This window comes from Procambarus clarkii, chromosome 82, assembly GCF_040958095.1.
Source record: "Procambarus clarkii isolate CNS0578487 chromosome 82, FALCON_Pclarkii_2.0, whole genome shotgun sequence".
NCBI lineage: Eukaryota > Metazoa > Arthropoda > Malacostraca > Decapoda > Cambaridae > Procambarus > Procambarus clarkii.
In genome coordinates, this window is record NC_091231.1 from 5,135,618 (window position 1) to 5,159,562 (window position 23,945).

Sequence of the window (23,945 nt, forward strand, 5' to 3'; positions counted from 1 at the left end):
ACCAAAATAAGACGGGAGAAAAAAAAAGGATGGTTAGACTGCATCTTCCTAGACTGAAAAAGATTGACACTATTCCCCACAAAGATCGATATGCAAGATGGAGAGACAAGCGGGCATCAAGGCAAATGGGGAAAACCTTCGACAAGCCACAGGCTTCCTGCCCTCGTCAAGGCCACTAGGGTTAGCGACCCTTGGGTAAATCAGGTAAATAACAGGAAGGGCACTGGACTGGGTATAGGAGCACTCAATGAAGTACAGTATTGCAGTGCTATTTGAGGTATTAATCACAAAACACCAAAAATTCATTCAGATATTACCATTTAGAGTACTTTAGTAATCCAAATTATATAAACAAAACCAACACAGTAAATATATTCTTAATTTTTAATCACACCTAATATCACTAAAACAATGGTTTTAAATTTATTTAATTTTATTAAATAAAATATAATAATTCATATGTAAAGCTTTTTAACATACTTACTAGTCTCGTCACAAGAAGAATCATTTCAACAGTGAACAAATGGGTGATGTTTATGCACGGCCAGCGAGTCTTATTTTGTCTGCGTAACTCCCATATAGCAAGGGCAATCTGAAGGGAATTTTAAGTCATTCACACAGGAACATGACCCAACATACATAAAATGCCACCACCAATCAATATCTAAGGAGACTTTGCAATGGTCATTTAAATTTATTTTTTATCTTGGAAGGAAGCAAGAACATAAGAATCGTGGAAAACTGCAGAAGACCTATTGGCCCATACAAGGCATCTCCTACACACACACATTATATATTATATATTATATATATATATATATGTCGTACCTAGTAGCCAGAACGCACTTCTCAGCCTACTATGCAAGGCCCAATTTGCCTAATAAGCCAAGTTTTCCTGAATATATTTTTTTTTTTCTTATGAAATGATAAAGCTACCCATTTCATTATGTATGAGGTCAATTTTTTTTATTTAGTTAAAATTAACGTAGATATATGATCGAACCTAACCTAACCTATCTTTATAGGTTAGGTTAGGTAGTCGAAAAAACATTAATTCATGAAAACTTGGCTTATTAGGCAAATCGGGGCCTTGCATAGTAGGCTGAGAAGTGCATTCTGGCTACTAGGTACGAGATATATACAGTATGTATGTATGTGTGTGTATATATATATATATATATATATATATATATATATATATATATATATATATATATATATATATATATATATATATATATATATATATATATATATCTATATATATATATATATATATATATATATATATATATATTGCAAGATCTGTTCACTTGAGAATGAACCATGGAGGTTCGAAACGTCGTGCAAATTATACAAATAAGTGTAATACACTCTATAGTAAATCACTTCTTTTCTTCACCTTAATAGTACGAAAATGAGTTTTGGAGAACTCCTATTCCAATTAAGCCCTGATGCTAAGAAAATAGAGGGATAGAAGCCCTAAACCAGAAAATAATAAATACAGAATATGCGGTCATATTCAATGAAACATGTTTGAAAGAAAACCTGCTGCCAGTATACACATATATTATATATATATATAATAAATATATATATATATAATAAATATATATATATATAATAAATATATATATATTTATTATATATATATTTATTATATATATATATTTATTATATATATATTTATTATATATATATTTATTATATATATATTTATTATATATATTTATTATATATATATTTATTATATATATATTTATTATATATATATTTATTATATATATATATATTTGCCTTTTGCCTATTTGCCTTTTTTTGATCATTTATGCATCAATTTATTAGTTTTAAATTCTTACTAATAACTCCCAGATCCCTTTTGCAATCTCAACACCATCTAGCTCATATCTTGTAGCTATCATCATTACCTAGCCTTAAGCCCTTATGTTTGTAAGCATTAAACTGCATTTTTACATTGAAAGGTTGAGCTTAGTTGATAAAGCTCTTTACTGCTTTTGTCATACATCTGGTCTTTTCTCATTAAACCTCTCCTTGGAACATACAGTATTTTGTACAAGGTCAGTGATGACCGTCATGAAATTATCCTATTGTTCTTAAATATTTATCTCCTATCAATTCCTTTCAAGAGGCATTTAACAATTGCACTTGCAAAATCTGAAAACCTCCTCAAAAGAAGTCGAGATAGTCACTGGCCTCTACCTTTATATGGGGTTCTAGAATTCCATGTCACGACCTGGACGTCACATGTAGAGGTGGCTTCAAGTGGCCACTTTATAACTAAAAGTTACTGTAGGGTCAGCCTTTTAATTCAAATTACAGTATATTATATATATATATATATATATATATACAGTGGAACCTCTATTAACGAGTTTAATCCGTTCTGGCACCGAGCTCGTTACCTGGAAAATTCGTTTTAAGAAACAAATTTCCCCAATTAAAATAAAGGAAATAAATTTAATCCGTTCCACTCCAAAAAACTTCCATAATTGTATGACTTTTTTTATGTAAATATAATACTGCACATGTAAATATAAATGTTTTGTTTTAGTGTTTTAATGTTTACTTTACCTTATGAAGAGTAGTTGCTGGCTTGAGGGAGACGATGGAGAGGTGGAAAGGAGGAGAGGAGCTATGGTGTGGAAGGAGAATCCACCTCTGAGTCAGGCGGACTCTCTCCTCTTGGGAATTTCACCCAAATTTCATTTCAAATGTCACACAAGGATGCGTTAGACCAGCACCAAATAAAAAACTACGTCGATTACACTCGTTGTGTCAACAATATAATGGTCTTACCACGAAGATACAATACAATGCCGTTCTCCCAAATAAGCAATGTGGTTATTAGAGAAAACGGAAATTTCATGGCAAACATGTATACACTCCCCAAGTCGATCAGATAAGAATTGGATTTTATAGAAATATTTGCTCAAATGACGCTTGAGCGCTGTGTTTGGGTGCATTCAAGAGAAAAAAAGGGTGTCACGTTCGACATATACCTGCGAAAGTGATAACACTTTCACAAAGTGTTAAATTAATTAAACATTTTCACACACCGGGTTGTCACTGCTTTATCGGGGCAGCTTTTCCAAGAATGCGTTCACCTTTTCAAACACTTCCCTGATCTCAGTGGAAGAGACAGCATCCTCCCTTACCTCCTCATTCCCTTTCTAATGGTGTAAATTGTTGAGGACCTGCCATACTCCCTTGTGAGATCAGTCACAGACACCACACTCATGCTTTGCTATAATTTCCTTCTTTAAATCCACAGTAATTGTGTCTTACTTCCTCTTGACAACACTATCTTTAGCAAGCAGCTTCTTTGGAGACATCGTGTGTTACAAATTGTAGTCGCAAAACCACTAAAAACCCAAAGAAAAGCTCAAATAAATCCAGAGGGATGCTTGTCGTGTGCGATACAACAACAACACTGGCGTCGGAGGCGTCCGAGAATTTGCAAGAACCCGCGAGATGCTAGGAAGCACCATGTGGTTTTGCTCGTTAATAGAGGCGAGCTCGTCAATAGACAAATTTGCTGTGAGTGACTTGCTCGTTACTGGAAAAACTCGTTAATAGAGCCACTCGTTAATCGAGGTTCCACTGTATATATATATATTTTTTTTTTAATATTTGTTATGGTACTCAAATAATAATCCAAAAGATTTTATCCATAATATTTTTACTGACTATTTTCAAGTGATGGCAAACCAATAATACAGGGGTCAGCAAATGTACAATACTAAACTAGGACAATACCTGTAAGACTAGCAGGAGCAGCAATCCAACCTGCAAGCCAATCACCCATTTTAGAGTGGAATAGAAGTCACTGTCTGGCTTCCAATCAACAGACTGGTACAGTACAGCAATCAGAAGGATCACTATCCACAAACCCAACGAGCTATAGAGACCCTGGAAGAAATACAAAATCTAAAGTTACAAGCCTTAGAAAATTTCCTTTTAACAAAATATATATAAATAAGAAAGGAGGCCACATAATTTATCAGCTATACTATCTGAAGAGCTAAATGGTGCAAAATGCCTTCCATTTTTAAAATGGTGTACTGTAGAAAATTGATGCATTTTATCTTGAGTGGTTATGGGGTGGGGGGGGTAATCAGATACATATCTGATTACTAGATACAGTAATCGTAGATACATTTGACATTTTTTAACAAATCTACAAGGGCCGTGACGAGGATTCGAACCTGCGTCGAATCCATGGGAGTCCATGGATTCCATGGACTGTCAATGCTATTTTGGTGACTTGCCATTTATTTTATCTATTTATTTATACTGTAATACAAGGTACATTGGTTTGAAATCATCAGGATCGACATCCTCCAAATTTATCAGTACAGTATTTTAAAAGTTTCAATGAGATCCACCCTGTCATGCCTGGTTTGCAATGTTAGCCACGTGGCCTTCAACCGTTCCTGATATGGGAGATGACTCACATTCAACAACTTACAGCATTACATTCGAAGCTTAGATTCAACAGAGCAGCAGTAGTAGTAGTAGTTAAAAACATGTGGCAAAATCTTACTTTAGCGATCATACGAGTCACACTGTATAATAATCATACACTGCCTAAGTAAAACAGAAACAAAACGCTTAGCGGGCCAGCCAGGAACTTAAGAGTCCATGCAGGAATATCCCTGCGGAGAAAAAAATAAGTAAATAAATAAATTACATGTAATAGCTAATGTCATGAAATGCATCAATTACTGAAAGAAACCGAGTAAATGTTAGTCATTAAAATACAATTATTCAATAATCTTGGGTACTTCTGTACACTTACAGTTGTTGTTGTAAAAGTTTTCCTTGAGCAGATGCCACTCACAACTAAACCAGCAGCAATCATGACAGCAACACTACAGGGAACCATGATGTACATTCTTGGATTCTGAGCACAATCTGCATAACGTTTGGTAGCCATCACATACTCTCTATATTCTTTAGTTTGTTCAATCGATTCATGGTGGTAGTCCCACCTGTTTCAATAAAAAAAAAAAAAACTTTATTGGTTCAAATTAACATTTAATTAAGAGTTTAGGACAAGAAAAATTAAAATGCTAAACTTAATTATATGTCTATTTAATTAAGTTTAGTACTGTATTTAAAAATAAATACTAAAATACTGTCAGAAACATGATTATGTTAAAATAGACATTTCTACACCTTTACCTCCATGGTAATTAATTCAATGAACAAAATACATTCACAATAAATTCACTCCAACAAATTTTTTTCTAGCCTTTCTAAACTGGACATTAAGTTATCTAACCATTTCTGGTTTGTGTCTGGTATCAAAACAAATACAGTACAGTACTTTAAACATTTTCAAAATGACAGTCTTCCTTCTACACATTACTGGACAACACTAATACATTAATGGACTTGACAACAAATTACCCAGAATATGCAAGTGATCTTAAATCAAAATATACTATATTCATAATTGACAATTTTGATAATCTTTCTTTCCTTTCAATCTAGTTCAAGGTAGAGGCCAATCCAACTGTACAAGACACTTAGTAACTGAATATTCTCTACAATACTATACAATGCTGTACTTGCACAATTTACTGATTTCTTGCCAGACATGTTTACTCGAATTCAAGTGAAAGTCTAAAAGTACTAATGAAAAATTAAGTGGGCTTCCAACATTATATACAATATGGTATTGCCTTCCATAATATGATACCTTTGGTATCCATTCCTTTGTGAAGGGGGTAATGTCGTAGGTAGAGCTGTGGTTGTAGTTGGTGGGATAGGAGGACTCTGTGCATCCCTCTGGGAGAACTGGACTGCTACCCATAATCCAAAGCCACCCAAGACCTAAAATTTATGGTAACAAAAAAATTAAAACCAGTATAAAGCAGCACGCTTCAATTTACGATGCTAGTCATACAAATAAATTAAAGTTGGACCGTGGAAGTGACTACCAGTTCTGGGTGCTGCCAGAGGTCCACCACCATTAAAATAAAATACTGTACTTTCACCCCATCTCAAAAAGGTTGAGATCCCCAGCTGCCGAAGCAATATGTACAAGATACATCATTATCATTAATTACCAGGTACCATCATACATACCAGCTGGACAATGTAAGTAAACAGCAAGATCCATGCTACGCGGGTGTTCATGGTGACCTTGTCCTCGATCACCTGTAATAGTAGTGATTACCGAGATGGAGAAGCATCTACAGGTTCCTCATACCCCACCACTGCAACTATCCAAGTTTGACTTGTGGCAAGACGCAAAGTGTATTGATTAATTATATATAGAGTAATACCTTTTCCACCCACAATCCTATCACACAATACAAAATGATTACACTTCAAATTCATGGCTTCATAAGTAGCAACCAGTTGAAATGCATTAAAAATAAAGTACAATACTTTATTTTTTGTTTTGTTTTAAAGTTATAAACATTCAATACTAATGCATATTTTATCATTCATTGTGTCATGTTCTTTTTATTACAGATATATACAACAGATCTGAAATGGCTCATGAATACAAAAAGCATGAATGAAACAGGTTATCAAATGAGAAAAGGAAGAAAACAAGGAAACGAAAAGGATGAATGATCTACTGAAACACAGATGATGGTAAGAATACGACTCGTTTATATAAACTCGGGCCCTCAACAGAGGATAACATTTGATACCATTGGCATTAATGGAGATGCTGACCAAGTTAGAAATGGTGAACAATAAGAGTAGTCAGTCTTTGGGATGTAATAAAGGGAACACTCTACTACCACTACACATGGAACCCACTTCCTCATAATTAAAGAAGTTATAATAAAGAGCTTGCTAGAAGGAGCCTGTTTGAAATTTCCTAAAATTCAGACCGTTAAAAAGCAAGAAATATGGATACAAAGTGATATCCAGGACTGCTTTAATAAAAATCTAAAGTGGTTGAGGAAGGTTGAGTGAGGTTCCTAGAGTCAAAGTAAATCTGTGTAAACATTATGCAAATCAAGTGACCAGAAGACATGGCAGGATGTGCAGAATACCCCCGTTGAAAAACAGGGGTGCAACTGGTACTCTGAGAGAGAACTCTATCAACATCAGAGGTCTGAGGCTGTTCAACACGCTTCCACTACACATAAGGGGCATAACTGGCCGACCCCTCACAGTGTTCAAGAGAGAACTGGAACCTCCAAAGGATACCTGATCAACCAGGCTGTGACTCATACGTCAGGCTGCGAGCAGCCGCGTCCAACAGCCTGGTTGATCAGTCCGGCAACCAGGAGGCCTGGTCAATGACCGGGCCGCGGGGACGCTAAGCCCCGGAAGCACCTCAAGGTAACCTCAAGGTAGTCTATGGAACTCACTCTCTAACGAAATTAAAAGGCTGTCCAACCTCCGCCTTATTAAAAATTAAAATAAAAAAAGTTCCAAATTTCATCCTCATAGTTTCCTTAGTGCTTCAAACTCACACTATCTTATGCTACCCACTCTACAAAAATATGTACCTAAACCATACAACTTCACCACTGTAATAAAAAAAAAAAATAAAATAAAATGTTTATTTAGGTAAGGTACATACAAACAATAAATTTTTACAAAGATTGGTTGACTTATAGGTAGAGCTAGTACATACAATGCCTAAAGCCACTATTACGCAAAGCGTTTCGGGCATGATAAACTTAAATGACAAGCTTAATACTAATTGAGCATAATGAGTAGAATGAAAACAAGAAATGAAAACATAGCTGAAAAAGCAGCACAAATACAATTATGTCGATAAAATAGCGCTCTTTAAAAAAACAGACATTGGTTGACAATAGAAGGGTAAGGTAGGTTACAGGGAATTTATTAGGTATAGCTTCGTTTTTATCTTAAACTGGTTGAGAGAGGTACAGTCTTTAACATGGTTGGGAAGGTCATTCCACATTCTGGGCCCCTTGATTTGTAGAGCATTTCTAGTTTGATTAAGTCGTACTCTAGGAATATCAAAACTGTATATATTTCTGGTGTGGTGCTCATGGGTTCTGTTACAACCTTCTATGAAGCTTTTGAGATCAGGATTGGCATTATAGTTTAGCGTTTTATATATGTATAATACACATGAGAGAATGTGCAGTGACTTAAAGTCTTAACATATTCAGAGATTTGAGTAGGGGTACCGAGTGATGTCTGGGGCCAGAGTTGGATATTGTCCTAATAGCAGCTTTGTGTTGAGTAATTAGAGGACGTAAGTGATTTTGGGTAGTAGAGCCCCAAGCACAAATACCATAGTTGAGATATGGATAGATAAGGGAGTAATAGAGAGTCACCAGGGCAGGGCGTGGTACATAATATCTGATCTTAGAAAGAATGCCCACAGTTTTTGAAACTTTTTTTGATATATTTAGAATGTGTCCCTGGAAATTCAGCTTGTGGTCAATGAGAATGCCAAGGAATTTGCCATCTAATTTGTTACAAATTTGGGTATTGTTTATTTTGAGATTTATTTGATTAGAGGATTTATTGCCAAACAGAATATAGAAAGTTTTGTCAATGTTAAGGGTGAGTTTGTTGGCAGTTAGCCAAAGATGGACTTTATTTAGCTCAGTATTTACTGTGGCATTTAGAGCAAGGGGGTCAGGACTGGAGTAAATGAAGGTTGTGTCGTCAGCAAATAGAATTGGTTTGAGGTGTTGGGAGGCATTTGGAAGGTCATTAATGTAGATGAGAAAGAGGAGAGGGCCAAGTATGCTGCCCTGAGGAACACCAATGTTGATGGGTAGGGTGGGAGAAATTGTATTATTCACAGAAACATATTGGAGCCTGTCAGTAAGGTAGGATTTGAGGTATTGTAGGGAGTGTCCTCTGACTCCATAATGATGTAATTTAAGAAGAAGGTTTTGGTGGTTGACAGTATCAAAAGCTTTACGCAGGTCCACAAATAACCCAACAGGGAACTCATTTTTATCAAGAGCTGTATGAATCGAGTTAAGCATACTAATAAGTGCATCGTTAGTGCTTTTTTTTGGGTCTGAAGCCATATTGGCAAGGGCTAAGTATATTGAGTTTGGCTAGATATGAGTAAAGCTGCTTATAGATTAGTTCTTCAAAATTTTTTGACAAGTTTGGCAGGATTGATATAGGTCTGTAGTTGTTAACATTTGTGAGATCACCACATTTGTGGACAGGCGTTACTCTCGCTTTTTTTAGAATATCTGGAAAGGTTTGGAGTTCAAGTGACTTGTTGAAGAGCAAAGCAATAGCAGGGGCTAAAGATCTGGAGGCTTTTTTGTAAATTAAAGTTGGTATCTCCTCAAGGGCACTAGACTTGGTTTTAAGGGAAAGGATTATCTCATTGACATCAGTGGAATTAATAGGCTTTAGGTACAGAGACTGTGGATAGTTACCTGTAAGATAGTCCTTAATGTCAGTACTGGAAGATGGAATATCATTTGCAAGGGATGAACCAATGGAAGAAAAGAACCTATTGAACTCAATAGCAGAATCAGAGACTGAAAGCTGACCATCGTTATTAGACAGGAGAGTCGGTTTGTTATTTAAAGACTTCTTTGATCCCAATATTTGTGAAATTGTGCTCCAAGTTTGTTTAATGTTGCTCTTTATTTGGGTACACTTTTTTATTTTAATCACTGCTATCATCTTATATCAAAGTTATGTTGAATGCAAATTTTTCTACATGTACCTAGAAATAATAATTCTCAAATTTTGCCAAAATGTACCTGTTAATAATCCTCAAACTTTACTACAATGTACCTGTTAACATTTTTTTAATTTTGCTACAAATTACCTACTTAATGTTGTCTGTTAGATTAGGGACTTGCCCAAAATGCTATGCATGTTGGTTTAGAACAAAGTTTGGAACATAATATCTGACTTTTAGAAAATATACCAACAGTTTTTAAGACTTTCTTGGTTATGTGTTGTATGTGGGTGTTGAAGCCAATTTATAGGCCAAGGAATTTTCCATTACTAGTACTTTTATTGCTGATGTTAACATTGTCTATCTGAAGCTGAATTGCATTTGTTGATTTGCTTCCAAATAAAATGTAGGTCTTATGTTTAGTGCGAGTTTGTTAGTTGACACAAGTGAACTTTTTTAATTCATTATTTACAACATTATTTAGTGTGTGGAGGTTGGATTTTGAGTAGATGAGAGTAGTATCAACAGCAAATAATATAGGCTTAAGAATGTACACATTAGGCAGATCATTAATATCTATACAAGTAATAGGAGAGGTTGGTAATGGTAATGTCTTCTTATAGACTAATAACATAGGATAAAAACCCCATATTTATGTACTGTATTTGTGAAATTTATGTAAGGAATTTACACCAAGTCTTTTGCACTCTCTTGAGCGCTTTATCAAGGGCTGAGTGTGTGATTAGAATGTTAATCTTATTGTCTAACGACTAACGTTGAGATGTAAGTTTCATCCTGATCACACATTCAGACCTTGATAAATACACAAGTGCAGTTTTTTATCTTAAAATAGGAGAGGTCTTAGGATGCTTCCCTGTGGTACTCCTATCTGTCACCAAGATAGTATCGAATATAGTTCAAGGCAAAGCCTCGTGCATACTTCTAGGTAAACCAGTATGACTATATAGCACTTTGAAAGAATGCAAGGACAAGGAACTAGGAACGATATGGGATCAGAGTGAATGAACAGTGCTCAGCCAATTGGGAAATCAAGAATTTAACGCCGACCCTGCAAGAAACAAAGTCGTCACTGTACCGAACAGTTCAGGTGATTGGGTTATGGGAACCATGAAGGTGAACCATACTGGTTGGTGTCTGACAATAAGGCAAGGTAGCATTAACGAGTGCAGTCATCCCAGATTCCATGGCGATTTAGTATAAAAGGCATTTTATTGCTAACAGCGTTATAGGTAAACCAAATAATCCCTCTGGATACTTACTAATGGCGACCAGCCGAAGTACTTATATCAACCATACTTCTTATGGGTCCGTCTAATTACCGCAAGCTACCACAAGCTACACAAGCTTCACAAAGCTTCCTGGCAATACGTCAGTAATGAATAAATATGTTAGGTTAGGTTGACCTAACCTAACCAACGCTTGGATCGTCGACTTTATTTGGCGTCACCAGCTCTTTATTTTCGTCTAATTTCTTTATAAAAAGATACTTTTTCATATTAAAATTATGTTTTTTCGTGTTGTACATTCAGCACCAACATTATAATGAGTAAATATATCATATTTATTCATTACTAACGTATTGCCCGGAAGCTTTGACGAGGACAGGAATTCGGCGGCTATCAAAGATACCCCTTCCCCCTATTTGCCTTTATGATCTTTTTTAAATTTTTATTGATATATATATAGTAGAGTTCTTACATTCTTGTACAGCGTAGCGTTTTGGGCACTAATTGGATCTTAATCTTTTCCGGTTGCATTGTAATGTACATATCATGTAATACTCAACAAGAACTTACCAGTACTGGCAGCACACGTATAGTACAAGAGGCAGAGTAACCAGGAAGTGTACGCGTCTCCCACCTGTGGCCCGGTTGTGGAGGTACTGGACCAAGAGGCTAGTGGAGGTCCGCCTGGCCCACCCTCGGCCACGCCGCTCGAGGCTTCACTGAACCACCGAAGCATCAGTATTGCCACTCGCCTCCACTTCGATCATATTTATAATTTGAGTGAGGAACATCGTACTTGATTTTTTAGAGTATACCAACAGTTTTTGACACTCTTTTGGCTATGTGTTGTATGTGAGTGCTGAAGTTTAGTCTCTTGTCTATGTAAAGGCCAAGGAACTTTCCATCATTTTTATTGCTAATGTTAACATGCCTATCTGAAGTGTGATTTTATTTGATGATTTTCTTCCATATAAAATGTAGTAGGTGCTTTCTATGTTTAATGTGAGTTTGTTGGTTGAGATCCATAAGTAGATTTTGTTTAATTCGTTATTTACAATATTACAGCTGAAGTCACAACAGTTGTATTAAGTTTTAGTATAAGTTTTTCCCACATCTTGCCCAAACACTGTGCGTATTAGTGGCTTTAGGCATATTATGTACTAGCTCTATCTAGAATTCCAACATTTTGTTTGTAACTCATCTTCTATGCATGTACTTTTACTTAAATAAACATTTATTTATTTATTTATTCAGTTGCCCCTACAGCACGGCGGAGCTCAGAGAAAATGGCAGAGGAACTGGTGGGAAACAACCGACCAGCCCGGCTGCTACGAGCAGAACAACGTTCTTTCACTCCGTCGCCCCTAAATCAACACAACATTCTCTCTCACTCCCTCCTCGGGTTTGTACAGTAATAGAATATGTGTATTATAGTCAGTGATTTTCGTTTGCAAGTTTGCAAATTATTTGCACCCTTGTCTGATGCATATTAGGACACTAGAGTGGTGATCCCGGAGTTGAGGTGTTTCTCCAGACGGTGTAAACAAACCATGTCGTTTTGTCCTGTGAAACTCGCCAGGACAAAAAACTAAACTGTTTCAGTTTAGTTAATTTATTATGTACCCCCATACCTATCCTTGATCAGATACAGATAGACATTCTCTCTTACAGCTATAGATAGATGAGGTATCCGGCAGTGCCCGGGTCAACGTGCTTGATTGATGATGAAGATTAAGCCACATGACACTGGAACACTGGCACTGGACACTGGAAAAACCTATTCAATAACCACAGAAGCTCACCTTAATTCTTTCCTCAGTGACTGTGGGTTAGCTGCTGTATAGCCTGAATTCAGATTATAATCTCATATAACTACCTTTGTGTACTCTAGCTCTGCCTCTCCCTTCAAAAGGTTTTAACTTTAGTTTAAAAAAGAAAAAAAAATAATAAAAAGAATAATATTGTCATCTTTATTATTGTCTTTTTTTTTCTTTTTACTCCCATGTTCCATAGTACACTGGCTTTGCCTGTGTCCTCTAGTATTAACTTCATTATCCAATGTTCCTGAGTGTATCTCTATTTAAACTACCTCAGTTTGTTTTAGTGTAACTTTAGTATTCAATTATAGTGTACTTATAATAGTATAGTAAGCAAGCTTATTATCTTATAGATTTCATAATTGTTTTTTTTTTTTTTTTTTTACTTTTTTGGTCATCTATTGTTATTAATTATTCTAGTTAATTTTTTACATTCCTAGTTCCCATTAAGTTTTTTTTTCTTTTTACTTAAAATTACCATTAAGTTTATTTTACTTTAGAATTTTTAATCTGCTTTTTTTCTTTGTTTTCTATTTTGTAATTTGCCATTCTTACCTTGTTTTCCTGCAATCAGCCTTTTTATGCAGACAAGTATAGACCCAGAACTAAACCTCTTATCCACTATCTATGACAATCATCACTTCAATGATCAAAATTGCAGATATTTTACAGCACATGATGTAAACAATGTATTAACAGATAATCTCAATATCTCTGTAATCAACTTGAACGTTAGATCCCTAGGTAAACACTTCGATGATGTTAGTGCCTTGATTGAAACTATTGACAACAAATTCTCTTTTATTATACTTACTGAAACGTGGTTGAAAGAGGATAATACTCAACTCTTTAACATGCCTAACTACTCGGCAATTCACAACTGTCGTCAAATGCAGAGAGGTGGGGGTACTGCTCTTTACTACCACCAAGAACTAACATGCTTAAAAATAATTAGAACTAGAGACTGCTGTGGGGAGTATATCTTCGCCAGTTTCAGAGTCAAGGGTGCCGAGTCTGTCCTGTCTGTGGGTGCAGTCTATAGAATTCCTAACACTGATGTGTCTGAATTCAACTCAAACCTTAGAAATCTAATACTAGATAACAGATTGAACAAAAACCATCTAATTATCGCAGGGGACTTTAATATTGACCTCTGCGAGCCTGAACACCCTACTGCTGTTAGCTTCCTCAACTGTATGAATTCCTGCTTCCTCATACCCTTAATCACTAGACCAACTAGAATCACTGATAGTACTGCTACGACTCTAGATCACATCTGGACCAACATAACCTCTCCGCTTACTTCAGGTATAATCACCGATAGCACTACAGACCATTACCCCACATTTCTCTTAACTAACATTAGCAAACCACCTCTAGAGACAAGGGAGTTAAGCTTTAGGCTGCACAATGAAACTGCTATAAACAATTTTATAACTGCTGCTGATAATGTCAACTGGGAGTCCGAGTTAGGTAACATAGGGGACATCAACCTAGCAGTGAAATCTTTTCTACAAACAACTCTTAGCCTTTATAACACCCACTGTCCTATGCTTACAAAACAAGTCACAAGCAAAAGACTTAACAATCCTTGGCTTACAAAGGGAATACTTAAATCCATTAACAAAAAACACGACCTTGAGAAGAAGTATAGGCTAGGAACAGTCTCCAAAGAATTCTCAAAGAATTACTCGTTATTGCTATCTAAAATAATTAGACGAGCCAAAACTAAATACTATGAAGATAAATTTACCCAAATAAAGAGCAACATTAAAAAAACTTGGAGCACAATTTCACAAATATTGGGATCAAAGAAGATTTTAAATAACAAACCAACACTCCTGTCCAATAACGTTGGTCAGCTTTCAGCCTCTGATTCTGCTATTGAGTTCAATAGGTTCTTCTCTTCCATTGGGTCATCCCTTGCAAATGATATTCCATCTTCCTGTACTGATGTTAAGGACTATCTTACAGGTAACTATCCACAGTCTCTGTACCTAAAGCCTACTAGTTCCACTGATGTCAATGAAATAATCCTTTCCCTTAAAACCAAGTCTAGTGCCCTCGAGGAGATACCAACTTTAATTTACAAAAAAGCCTCCAGATCTCTAGCCCCTGCTATTGCATTGCTCTTCAACAAGTCACTTGAACTCCAAACCTTTCCTGACATTCTAAAAAAAGCAAGAGTAACCCCTGTCTACAAATGTGGTGATCTCACTGATGTTAACAACTATAGACCTATATCAATCCTGCCTAACTTGTCAAAAATATTCGAAAAGCTAATCTACAAGCAGCTTTACTCTTTTCTAGCCAAACACAATATACTTAGCTCTTGTCAATATGGCTTCAGACCCAAAAAAAGCACTAACGATGCACTTATTAGTATGATTAACGTAATTCACGCAGCTCTTGATAAAAAGGAGTTTCCTGTTGGGTTATTTGTGGACCTGCGTAAGGCTTTTGACACTGTCAACCATCAAAACCTTCTTCTTAAATTACATCATTATGGAGTCAGAGGACACTCCCTGCAATACCTCAAATCTTATCTTACTGACAGGCTCCAGTATGTTTCTGTGAATAATACAATTTCTCCCACCCTACCCATCAACATTGGTGTTCCTCAGGGCAGCATACTTGGCCCTCTCCTCTTTCTCATCTACATTAATGACCTTCCAAATGCCTCCCAACACCTCAAACCAATTCTATTTGCTGACGACACAACCTTCATTTACTCCAGTCCTGACCCCCTTGCTCTAAATGCCACAGTAAATACTGAGCTAGAGAAAGTCCATCTTTGGCTAACTGCCAACAAACTCACCCTTAACATTGACAAAACGTTTTATATTCTGTTTGGCAATAAATCCTCTAATCAGATAAATCTCAAAATAAACAATACCCAAATTTGTAACAAATTAGATGGCAAATTCCTTGGCGTTCTCATCGACCACAAGCTGAATTTCCAGGGTCACATTCTAAATATATCAAAAAAAGTTTCAAAAACTGTTGGCATTCTTTCTAAGATCAGATATTATGTACCCCGCCCTGCCCTGGTTACTCTCTATTACTCCCTCATCTATCCATACCTCAACTATGGTATTTGTGCTTGGGGTTCTACTACCCAAAATCATTTACGTCCTCTCATTACCCAACACAAAGCTGCTATTAGGACAATAACCAACTCTGGCCCCAGACATCACTCGGTACCCTTACTCAAATCTCTGAATATGTTAGATATTAAGTCACTGCACATTCTCTCTTGTGTATTATACATATATAAAACGCTGAACTGTAATGCCAATCCTGACCTCAAAAGCTTCATTGAAGGTTGTAACAGAACCCATGAGCACCACACCAGGAATAAATACAGTTTTGATATTCCTAGAGTACGACTTAATCAAACTAGAAATGCTCTACAAATCAAGGGACCCAGAATGTGGAATGACCTTCCCAACCATGTTAAAGACTGTACCTCTCTCAACCAGTTTAAGATAAAAACTAAACAATACCTAATAAATTCCCTGTAACCTACCTTACCCCTAAATGTCAACCCATGTCTGTTTTTTTATTTTATTATTATTATTATTTTTTTTTTTTAATCAACACTGTTTGTCAACCTATTGTATTTGTGCTGCTTTTTCAGTCATGTTCCCCCTTTTTTTTTATCTTTATTTGTATTTGTTTTCAACACTTTTTATTCTTTATGCTCAATTAGTATTAAGTTCTAGATATTAATGTTTTTCTTGCCCGAAACGCATTGCGTAATAGTGGCTTTAGGCATTGTATGTACTAGCTCTATCTATATATCAATCCATTAATGTAACATCACTTGTATGTACTGTATGTACCTTACCTGAATAAACATATTTATTTATTTATTTATTTATACATAGCGAGGTGCCTCGGGCATGAATAATAGGCTGTAAGTGGTAGATTTTTTGGAGGGGAAGGGGAGGGAGCAGTCAGGGGAAAGCGTCAAGCTGTTATGACTATATATAACTTGGAAGTTAGGATAAGTATTTGGGATGCGACGGGGGAAAGAAATGGTGTCCAACCACTTGGACAGTTGAGGATTGAACGCCGACCTGCATGAAGCGAGACCGTCGCTCTACCCTCCAGCCCAAGTGAATATGATCTTTGGTCGTGAAAGGATATACTGTGTTCTGAGTTCGCATTTAAATCGCCGGTCCTTATTATGTGACTGCTGTCGCGGGGAAGGATGCTACTTGACAGTATTTATGAGGGTGTCCTCATAACTGCTGGACACCTCTCTTGATCAGAAGAGTGGCAGTGTTGATGGTTTCAAACTGGTTAATGCAAAATTCACGGACTCTTAAAGTTCTTCTAAGGTCGTTGGTTGCTTCACATTCCAGGAGATAGTGAAGTAATGTTTTTTCTGTGATTGGCAGAAGTTGCATTCCCACTTTCTGGGCTCCCTTATTTCGCTGTGGAGTCCTTTTGGGATATTTAACCTGTCTAACTTGGTGGCCTGAAGATACCATATTGCAGAGAGTAAACCTTTTGCTACTCTCTGTTGTAGATGGGCTTTGTTGAGGGGTGCAAGTTTTTTTGTGACGGTGTTTTTTATGTACTCTAGGCTGGGTTGAATTCTTTTGTGGATCACTGGATGACGAGTTGACAATTTAGCAGTTTCATAGGCTATGCGTGTTAGTGGCTTTACACGAATGTAAAAACATCAATGCTATGTATTCTCATAAACCCAATGTACCTTCTTGTATATAAATAAATAAGTAAATAAATGCGAGACAAGAGCGTGGAAGCTGGATGCGGGAGGGGCTATAATACCTGCTGCTCGGCAGAAATCGTCGAAGGATTAGAATTACGGGCTTTTCATGCTCGTGCCACCTGTTGGGTGGTGTAATCTTCATCAAGGGATTAGAACACGCCGATGGCGTCACCTCACATCTCATATCATCCAGGTAAATTAATCATGTAGAACAAACGAACATGTACACTTGAGCCTGTAAGTTACCACTTTTGTTGAATGGTGAAGTCTGTGGTAGTAAATAACTAATCGGTAGTTTACCCCCCCCCCCCGGGCACAGATTTTGTTTTTCTTTTTATTGTCTTAAGACTAGCTAATTTATTATGCGTTCTATTCCCATCCTGTATTGAGTGGTAGTGGAAATTTAAAGTTATATATAGGCAAATTTTAATGGGCTCATAAAGGAGCTGCACCCCATAATTTATTTAGCTAAGCTAGTTATAGTCCTGAGATACTTTAATAAGGGTTTTCCATTGCTGGGAACAATAATAAGCATGATAATCTTATTGAGGTGGTCAACGAGTGTTGCACGGCTCTCGTGCAACCAGCACAGGCAACTATTTCCCAGGCTCAAGCCAAACAATATGGGGAATTTTTTGTTTGTTTAATAAATTTAAGGAAATTTATCAAATAAGACCTAAATGAAGGATAAAAACTAAATTAACAGTAATAACTGAACATACCGTAAAAAGTGAATCTAAGTACAGATTCACTTTTGAATCATTACAAAAAAGTGATTCATTGTCATTACAGCCAATTCAATGACTTGCAGTCATATCTACATTAATTGACCTTGTGTTGGACCCAGTTTGCTCCTCACTTGGCAGGCTGATGGGAAGCTTGCTGGTTACTTTATCATTTCTTTTTTTAACTTTTATTATTTTACTTTTTTATTTATTATAATTACTTTTCATGTTTAGAAACCAAAAAAAGTTGAAAAAACAATGAAATTCTGTACAAAATTCAAGAGCGATTGTCACTAGGCAGGAGGCACTGATAAACTGAGTATGCCTCCCCTAGCCACCAGGAACCATGCGCTCGGGCGACCCATACGTGTTATCAACAAACTCTTAACTCGAGGCAAAGTTCGTAACCCCATTCAAATTTTACGAAGAAATTGGGCTCGTAACCCAAAAAATTTGTAAAGAGGGGCATTCATAAGCCGAGGTGTCACTGTATTGTATTTACAGAGACCACTACGTATAATTATGTAGAATTTGAAAAAATTATTGGTTAAATATCTAGGACATGCTATAACATGATCACAACATCCCTGTTACCGAGTATTCTTAATGACAAACTGACGCAAATTAGAGGAAATTAATTGAGGCAGACACTAGAAACAATTGTCAATAAAGGTACAATCACCTGGGTACCAAGGCCATCTTGTGTCAGAACTAAAAATGTATCATATCATAAATAGTTACACCAGATACCAGAAATCAAACAAGTGAGCCAATAGCTAATCCTCTCCCTGAAACCACAAACAATATAGGCAACAATCAAGACAAATTATTAAAATTTTGTAAATTTTATTACCGTATTTGGAGATTATGAAATTGGGTAGAATTTAATGATAATTAAAAATACTTCATCAAAATTATTCCATATCAAAATACATTCATAAAAATATATTAGATGTAATGGGTTACACTGAAGTATACATTTACACTTTAAATTCAGTCTGTATAGTAACCTTTAGAGTATACTGTACTAATATGTTTGTTAAAAAATCACTTTCTTTACTTTCAAATGTCAAAAGTTCTGTATCCATTTTTGACAAATTTAGTTGGCCAAGTAAACATTTTAAAATATTGAACAAGATATCACATTTATATGATATGCCAATCAATGTCAGAAATCAGAGGCTTAATTGGATACTTGAATAAAACTATCAATTTAACAAAACAGCTATTGGAGAGCCACAAATAACCTTAACTGGTAATTTTCAGACTAATGAACAGGGTTTCCTCCACTACTATGGATCAAATGAAAGTGAAGGGCTACAGATTAAAGAAAACAGTGCAAAGTAAATCAAAAGTTTTAGTTTAATGATCATATAAAATACTTACAATTTACAGTATGAGCCATACAATTTTTCCCCATTAGAAAGAAGTTCACAAAAATGGAAGCAAATTAGTTATCATAAACACAGTATTGTCTTCCATACAATAATTATCAAAATTAAGGCTCTAAGCCGGGAAGACTATGTAACACCATCAAAGTCGTAGGCGATTCAAAAGGCGCTTAATATCACTAAGGACGACAATATGAGAGGAAAAGTGCATAAGGTGAGCAATATCAAAAGTATTGGATTCACCAAGGATTCTATCTATTGACATGACCACGAGAGTCAGGAAACAAAGACACTAACGTCCTAGAAATCAGGACACTAGGAGATGTACAACCATAACATGGGATAATGCAGTTCAAACAAAAAGGAGAAGGTCAATTCTCCATTAAGTGCCCGAGAGTAAACTTATATGGATAATATGTAACCTAGCCAGAGCAGTTTCCCACCGCTGGTTATGGTGAAAGGTGAATAACCTGCTTCTGAGTAAAAGTTACCATGATTGGTGGCCCTGGACGACACGGAAGCAATGTCAAATTGAAGCCATCCATGGAGGAAAAGTGAATTATATCGACAGCAGAAGGCAAGATCAACAAAAAAAAAAATAGAGCTGAGAAAATTCCAGAGGGAAGGGAGGAAAGAAGACTATCAAGTGCATCCAAGAAAATAGTAGTACTCGGAACACTACCTTGGGCTACACTCTTGTATTGCCAAAAAAAAAAAAAAAAAGTTAAGAGAGGTACCAAACCTCACTCTAAAGGAGGCTTTGTAGCAAGAGGGAAATTGCCACGAGGGCCAAATGAATGGAGTTAGTAGTACTGGAAACTAAATACATATTCAAAGAAATGTAGAAAAATCCAAAGTCTACCATATCTAACACTAAACTATGAATTTTTTTTTCTTTTCCCCAATATATAAGGCACTCTACAAGCTAAATAAATTGTTTCATAACAATTATGAAACAATCATAAGCATTACATTTAGTATGCAAGTATGAAGACGGGATTCATGTAAGTAGTAACTCAAGCAAGTATCTCCGGTGGACCACTATGCTTCTCATCACTAAGCTCCTGTGCTGTCTCAAGCTCTGCCTCTTTAAGTGGTTTGGTGTCCTCTTCTTCACCAGTCTCTCCAACTGTAGATATGCCTTTATTCTGGTACTTGTAGTACTGCATCACTCGACCAGTCTGTACAGTAAAAAAGTGATTTAGAGAAGATTGATCATTAATATAATCCAATTTAACTTGCACTAATATTTTCTCTGAATACTCCTCCTTTGTAACATACAATATTGCAGGGTATACACAAGTACATCTACTATACAAACTGTGGCACAAAACATTTAAGTTGTATCCTTTGTTCAGTAGTATTCCATAAACAATGTCTGCATTCTTAGTTATAACCTACTATTTTTATTTAACTTTCCATTACATTACACTCTTTAACAATTCTCACTTTCATTATCAATGAAAGCTTTAAGAAAAAAAGCATGGTAAAAAAAGGTAGAATAATAATGTACCTTTTATTATGTACTAAACTTTTATTGTACCTTTTATTATACTATTTTATTGTTTGGTACAATATTGTTAATATTGTACCAAATCTTAACTTATGCAGTTCAGTTTTGGTCTCCGTACTATAGAATGGATATAAATTCACCAGATCGTGTCCAGCATAGGATGACAAAGTTAATCCCCCAATTTAAAACCTGTCATATGAAGAAAGATTGACAAAGCTTAAATTACATTCTCTAGAAAGGCAAAGAATTAGGGTGACATGATAGAGGTGTACAAGTGGATGAATGGACGTAACAAAGGGGATATTAATAGGGTATTAAAAGTATCAACACAAAACAATGAGTATAAATTGGATAAGTTTAGATTTAGGAAAGACCTGTGTAAATACTGGTTCGGTAACAGGGTTGTTGATTTGTGGACTAATTACCACGTAACATAAGAAGGATCCCTTGATTGTTTCAAGCATAGGTTAGACATGTATATGAATGAGATTGGGTGGTTATAAAAAGGAGCTGCCTCATATGGGCCCATAAGCCTCTGCAGTTACCTTCATGTTCTTATGTTTATTCATTCATTCTTATATTCTTAATAGGAATTAAATTATATAACAAAATATCACTACTCATCCACTCAATATATCATTCACAATACAACAGCATCGTGGATAAACAAGCACTACTATATTCTAGCATTCATCCACCAGTCGCATTATAGCACAAAGTGTACAGCGAATTGTGCAGCAGTCTACATCCTTGCTTCGCAATTGAAGATCTCAAGTTTGATCCCCAGGCAGAACATAGTTGGGCAAGTTTCCTTTTACCCGATGCCTTTGTTCACCTAGCAGTATATAGGTAACATAGTTAGGCTGTTGTGGTAACCTCCCTCTCTGGAGGAGCCAATCTGCAAGTCATTCGCACATACTATGTACAGGCAATCTGATCAGTGATCGACTATGCTGCACCTGCAATCACAAGCTTATCACAACAAAAGTGACAAAAGCTGGAAGTTGCCCAAAATAATGCTATGAGAGCTGCTCTTGGAGACCCAATGTGGACCAGGCTTGAAACAGACTGGAAATAGGTTTGCCCTCTCTACAAGGAAAAATATCTCTAAGAACAGTTACGATTATCAGCAAGATAATTGTTTTCCCTTGATCCAGTACAACAGGCCTTGGTGGTTGGACTTAGCCAAAACAATGGAAATTATTGGGCTGACAAAGCAAGAAAAGTCCTAAACAGACAATTAAAAAGCAGGATTCTTGATAGAGGTGATCAACCACACCCAAACTACACTTGCTCCTCACCGTGGGAGCAGCCTATCTTTAAAATAGTAACAAAGTCTTCTGATGAAAAAGGCTGCCTATGATAAAACAATCCTAAGGTGTATCATAGAAAAGCAAATGAGCAGCATTGCAGTAGCAGGAGCCACCCACATCTTCACAGATGGATCGGTGGACTCAGAATATGAGTGTGCTGGCACTGCTCTTTGCACGGACAGCAAACAGGCATATTGGAGACTGGAAGGACCAGTATAATCAACCCACACTGAGCCATTTGCCAGACAACAGGCATTCACATGTGATTGCACAAAACACTCAAAATGCTCACTCAATCATACACACACTCAAAAGCTGCACTTCAAATACTGTATTAGGAAAAAACAGTAGAAAGATGTGGAAATAATTACCATCATTTTGTATCTTGGAGTAGTAGCTAAAAGCAGAAGACTTATCACCCTAAACTGGATCCCATCCCATGTTGAAATCCCATTAAATGAAAGCCGATGAAATTGCTAAATTGGCAACTCGTTATCCAGTTTCATTATGAAAATTAATACCAATCTTAATGAACCTTAGTCTTAAGATTAAAAATGACACCAACAGATAGGATAGAGAACTTCAGTGTAATGGCTTATACTATAAGCCCATGTACAAGCTCTTAAAAATATACTACCTTCCTTCACTTGTTCTGAACTTTACAGTCTTCATTACTCTGAGAACAAACAGTACTGTAAGATCTCAGTAATCAGAATTCCAGCAACTAATGAATTAATGTTAGTCTTTACTACCTTTCAACCTGAATAGGAGTTCATGTTAAAGGTTATACAGTACCCATCATAGCCAGGTAAACAGCAGGAGTTACAAGAATTGTTAGTTGTGGGTGCACAAAACTGCAAATGTTAATTTTTGGACATTTCTGGTAAGAAATTTGGCTAGCTAACTTGAATAGAGGTTGCCCTGAAATGCTTCGGATTACTGAGCATATGTGGTATTTGAGTATTCTGTTATTACCGAAAGAATCTAGCATAACTAGGAAATGGTAAAGATAAAGTAACATTTTAATTAAAAGTGAAGGTTAAATATGCCACACTATTGTTATAAATATAACAAGAGGAATATAACAATATAACTGTGTGGCTATAAATACTGTATGCCACAAAGCAAAAGGTTAAATATGCCACACTATTGTTTTTAAAAATATAAAGCAAAACACAAAACATGTGCAAAACACAAGTACAAGCAAGCAATCAATCAATCATGAGGCAGTAATCTTTTTTAAAAATTAAATATACAAAAGGTATGTTGCACCTGTATTAACACTTTCGCGCTCTCGGCGAAGGTCACTCAGCCAACCGTATGTGCGCGCGGCGTTTTTATGGCTTAAGCGTAAAAACAAAAATGTGTATACTCTTTTTACTTTTCTGACCTTAGTTTTCATGCTACGTATTTCATTTTGGTATCAACGTGTTCGCAATAAAATTCTCTAGAAGAACATCAGTAAAAAAAGTCACGAAAGCTATAGAGATACCAGCATGAAATAAATAACTACGAAGATGAGTCGCCGTGAGCGCTCAACAGCAACAAAATGTTT

The 23,945-nt window shown here is 36.1% G+C and overlaps 2 protein-coding genes and 1 long non-coding RNA gene across 9 annotated transcripts in view; 1 reads left to right on the plus strand and 2 right to left on the minus strand.

The window, feature by feature from the left end:
- Positions 1 to 421: 421 nt before the first annotated feature.
- LOC138358244 (uncharacterized) lies at positions 422 to 11,638 on the minus strand. 5 transcript variants are annotated; one of them, XM_069315958.1, is made up of 6 exons: positions 11,522 to 11,638; positions 6,115 to 6,186; positions 5,726 to 5,859; positions 4,820 to 5,012; positions 3,778 to 3,930; positions 422 to 592 (listed from the first exon to the last, which is right to left on the minus strand). In XM_069315958.1, the coding sequence occupies exons 1-6, from the start codon at positions 11,621 to 11,623 to the stop codon at positions 437 to 439; spliced, it is 810 nt and encodes a 269-aa protein (XP_069172059.1). In that variant the 5' UTR covers positions 11,624 to 11,638; the 3' UTR covers positions 422 to 436. The 5 variants fall into 5 exon arrangements, with proteins under 5 accessions (XP_069172059.1, XP_069172060.1, XP_069172061.1 ...); XM_069315959.1 differs by having other exon boundaries at positions 11,458 to 11,596; XM_069315960.1 differs by having other exon boundaries at positions 6,115 to 6,265; positions 11,458 to 11,596.
- The window catches only part of LOC138358246 (uncharacterized), a 43,444-nt gene continuing 31,040 nt past the window's right edge, over positions 11,542 to 23,945 (plus strand). The window contains exons 1-2 of the long non-coding RNA XR_011225283.1: positions 11,542 to 11,667; positions 12,142 to 12,289. This is a non-coding gene — a long non-coding RNA (uncharacterized lncRNA). The remainder of the gene's footprint in view (positions 11,668 to 12,141; positions 12,290 to 23,945) is intronic.
- Positions 19,000 to 23,945, minus strand: part of LOC123764223 (uncharacterized) — a 37,546-nt gene continuing 32,600 nt past the window's right edge. For all 3 annotated transcript variants that reach the window (XM_069315957.1, XM_069315955.1, XM_069315956.1), the window contains one exon: positions 19,000 to 20,745. In XM_069315957.1, coding sequence (XP_069172058.1) covers positions 20,581 to 20,745 — 165 coding nt within the window. In that variant the 3' untranslated portion in view covers positions 19,000 to 20,580. The remainder of the gene's footprint in view (positions 20,746 to 23,945) is intronic.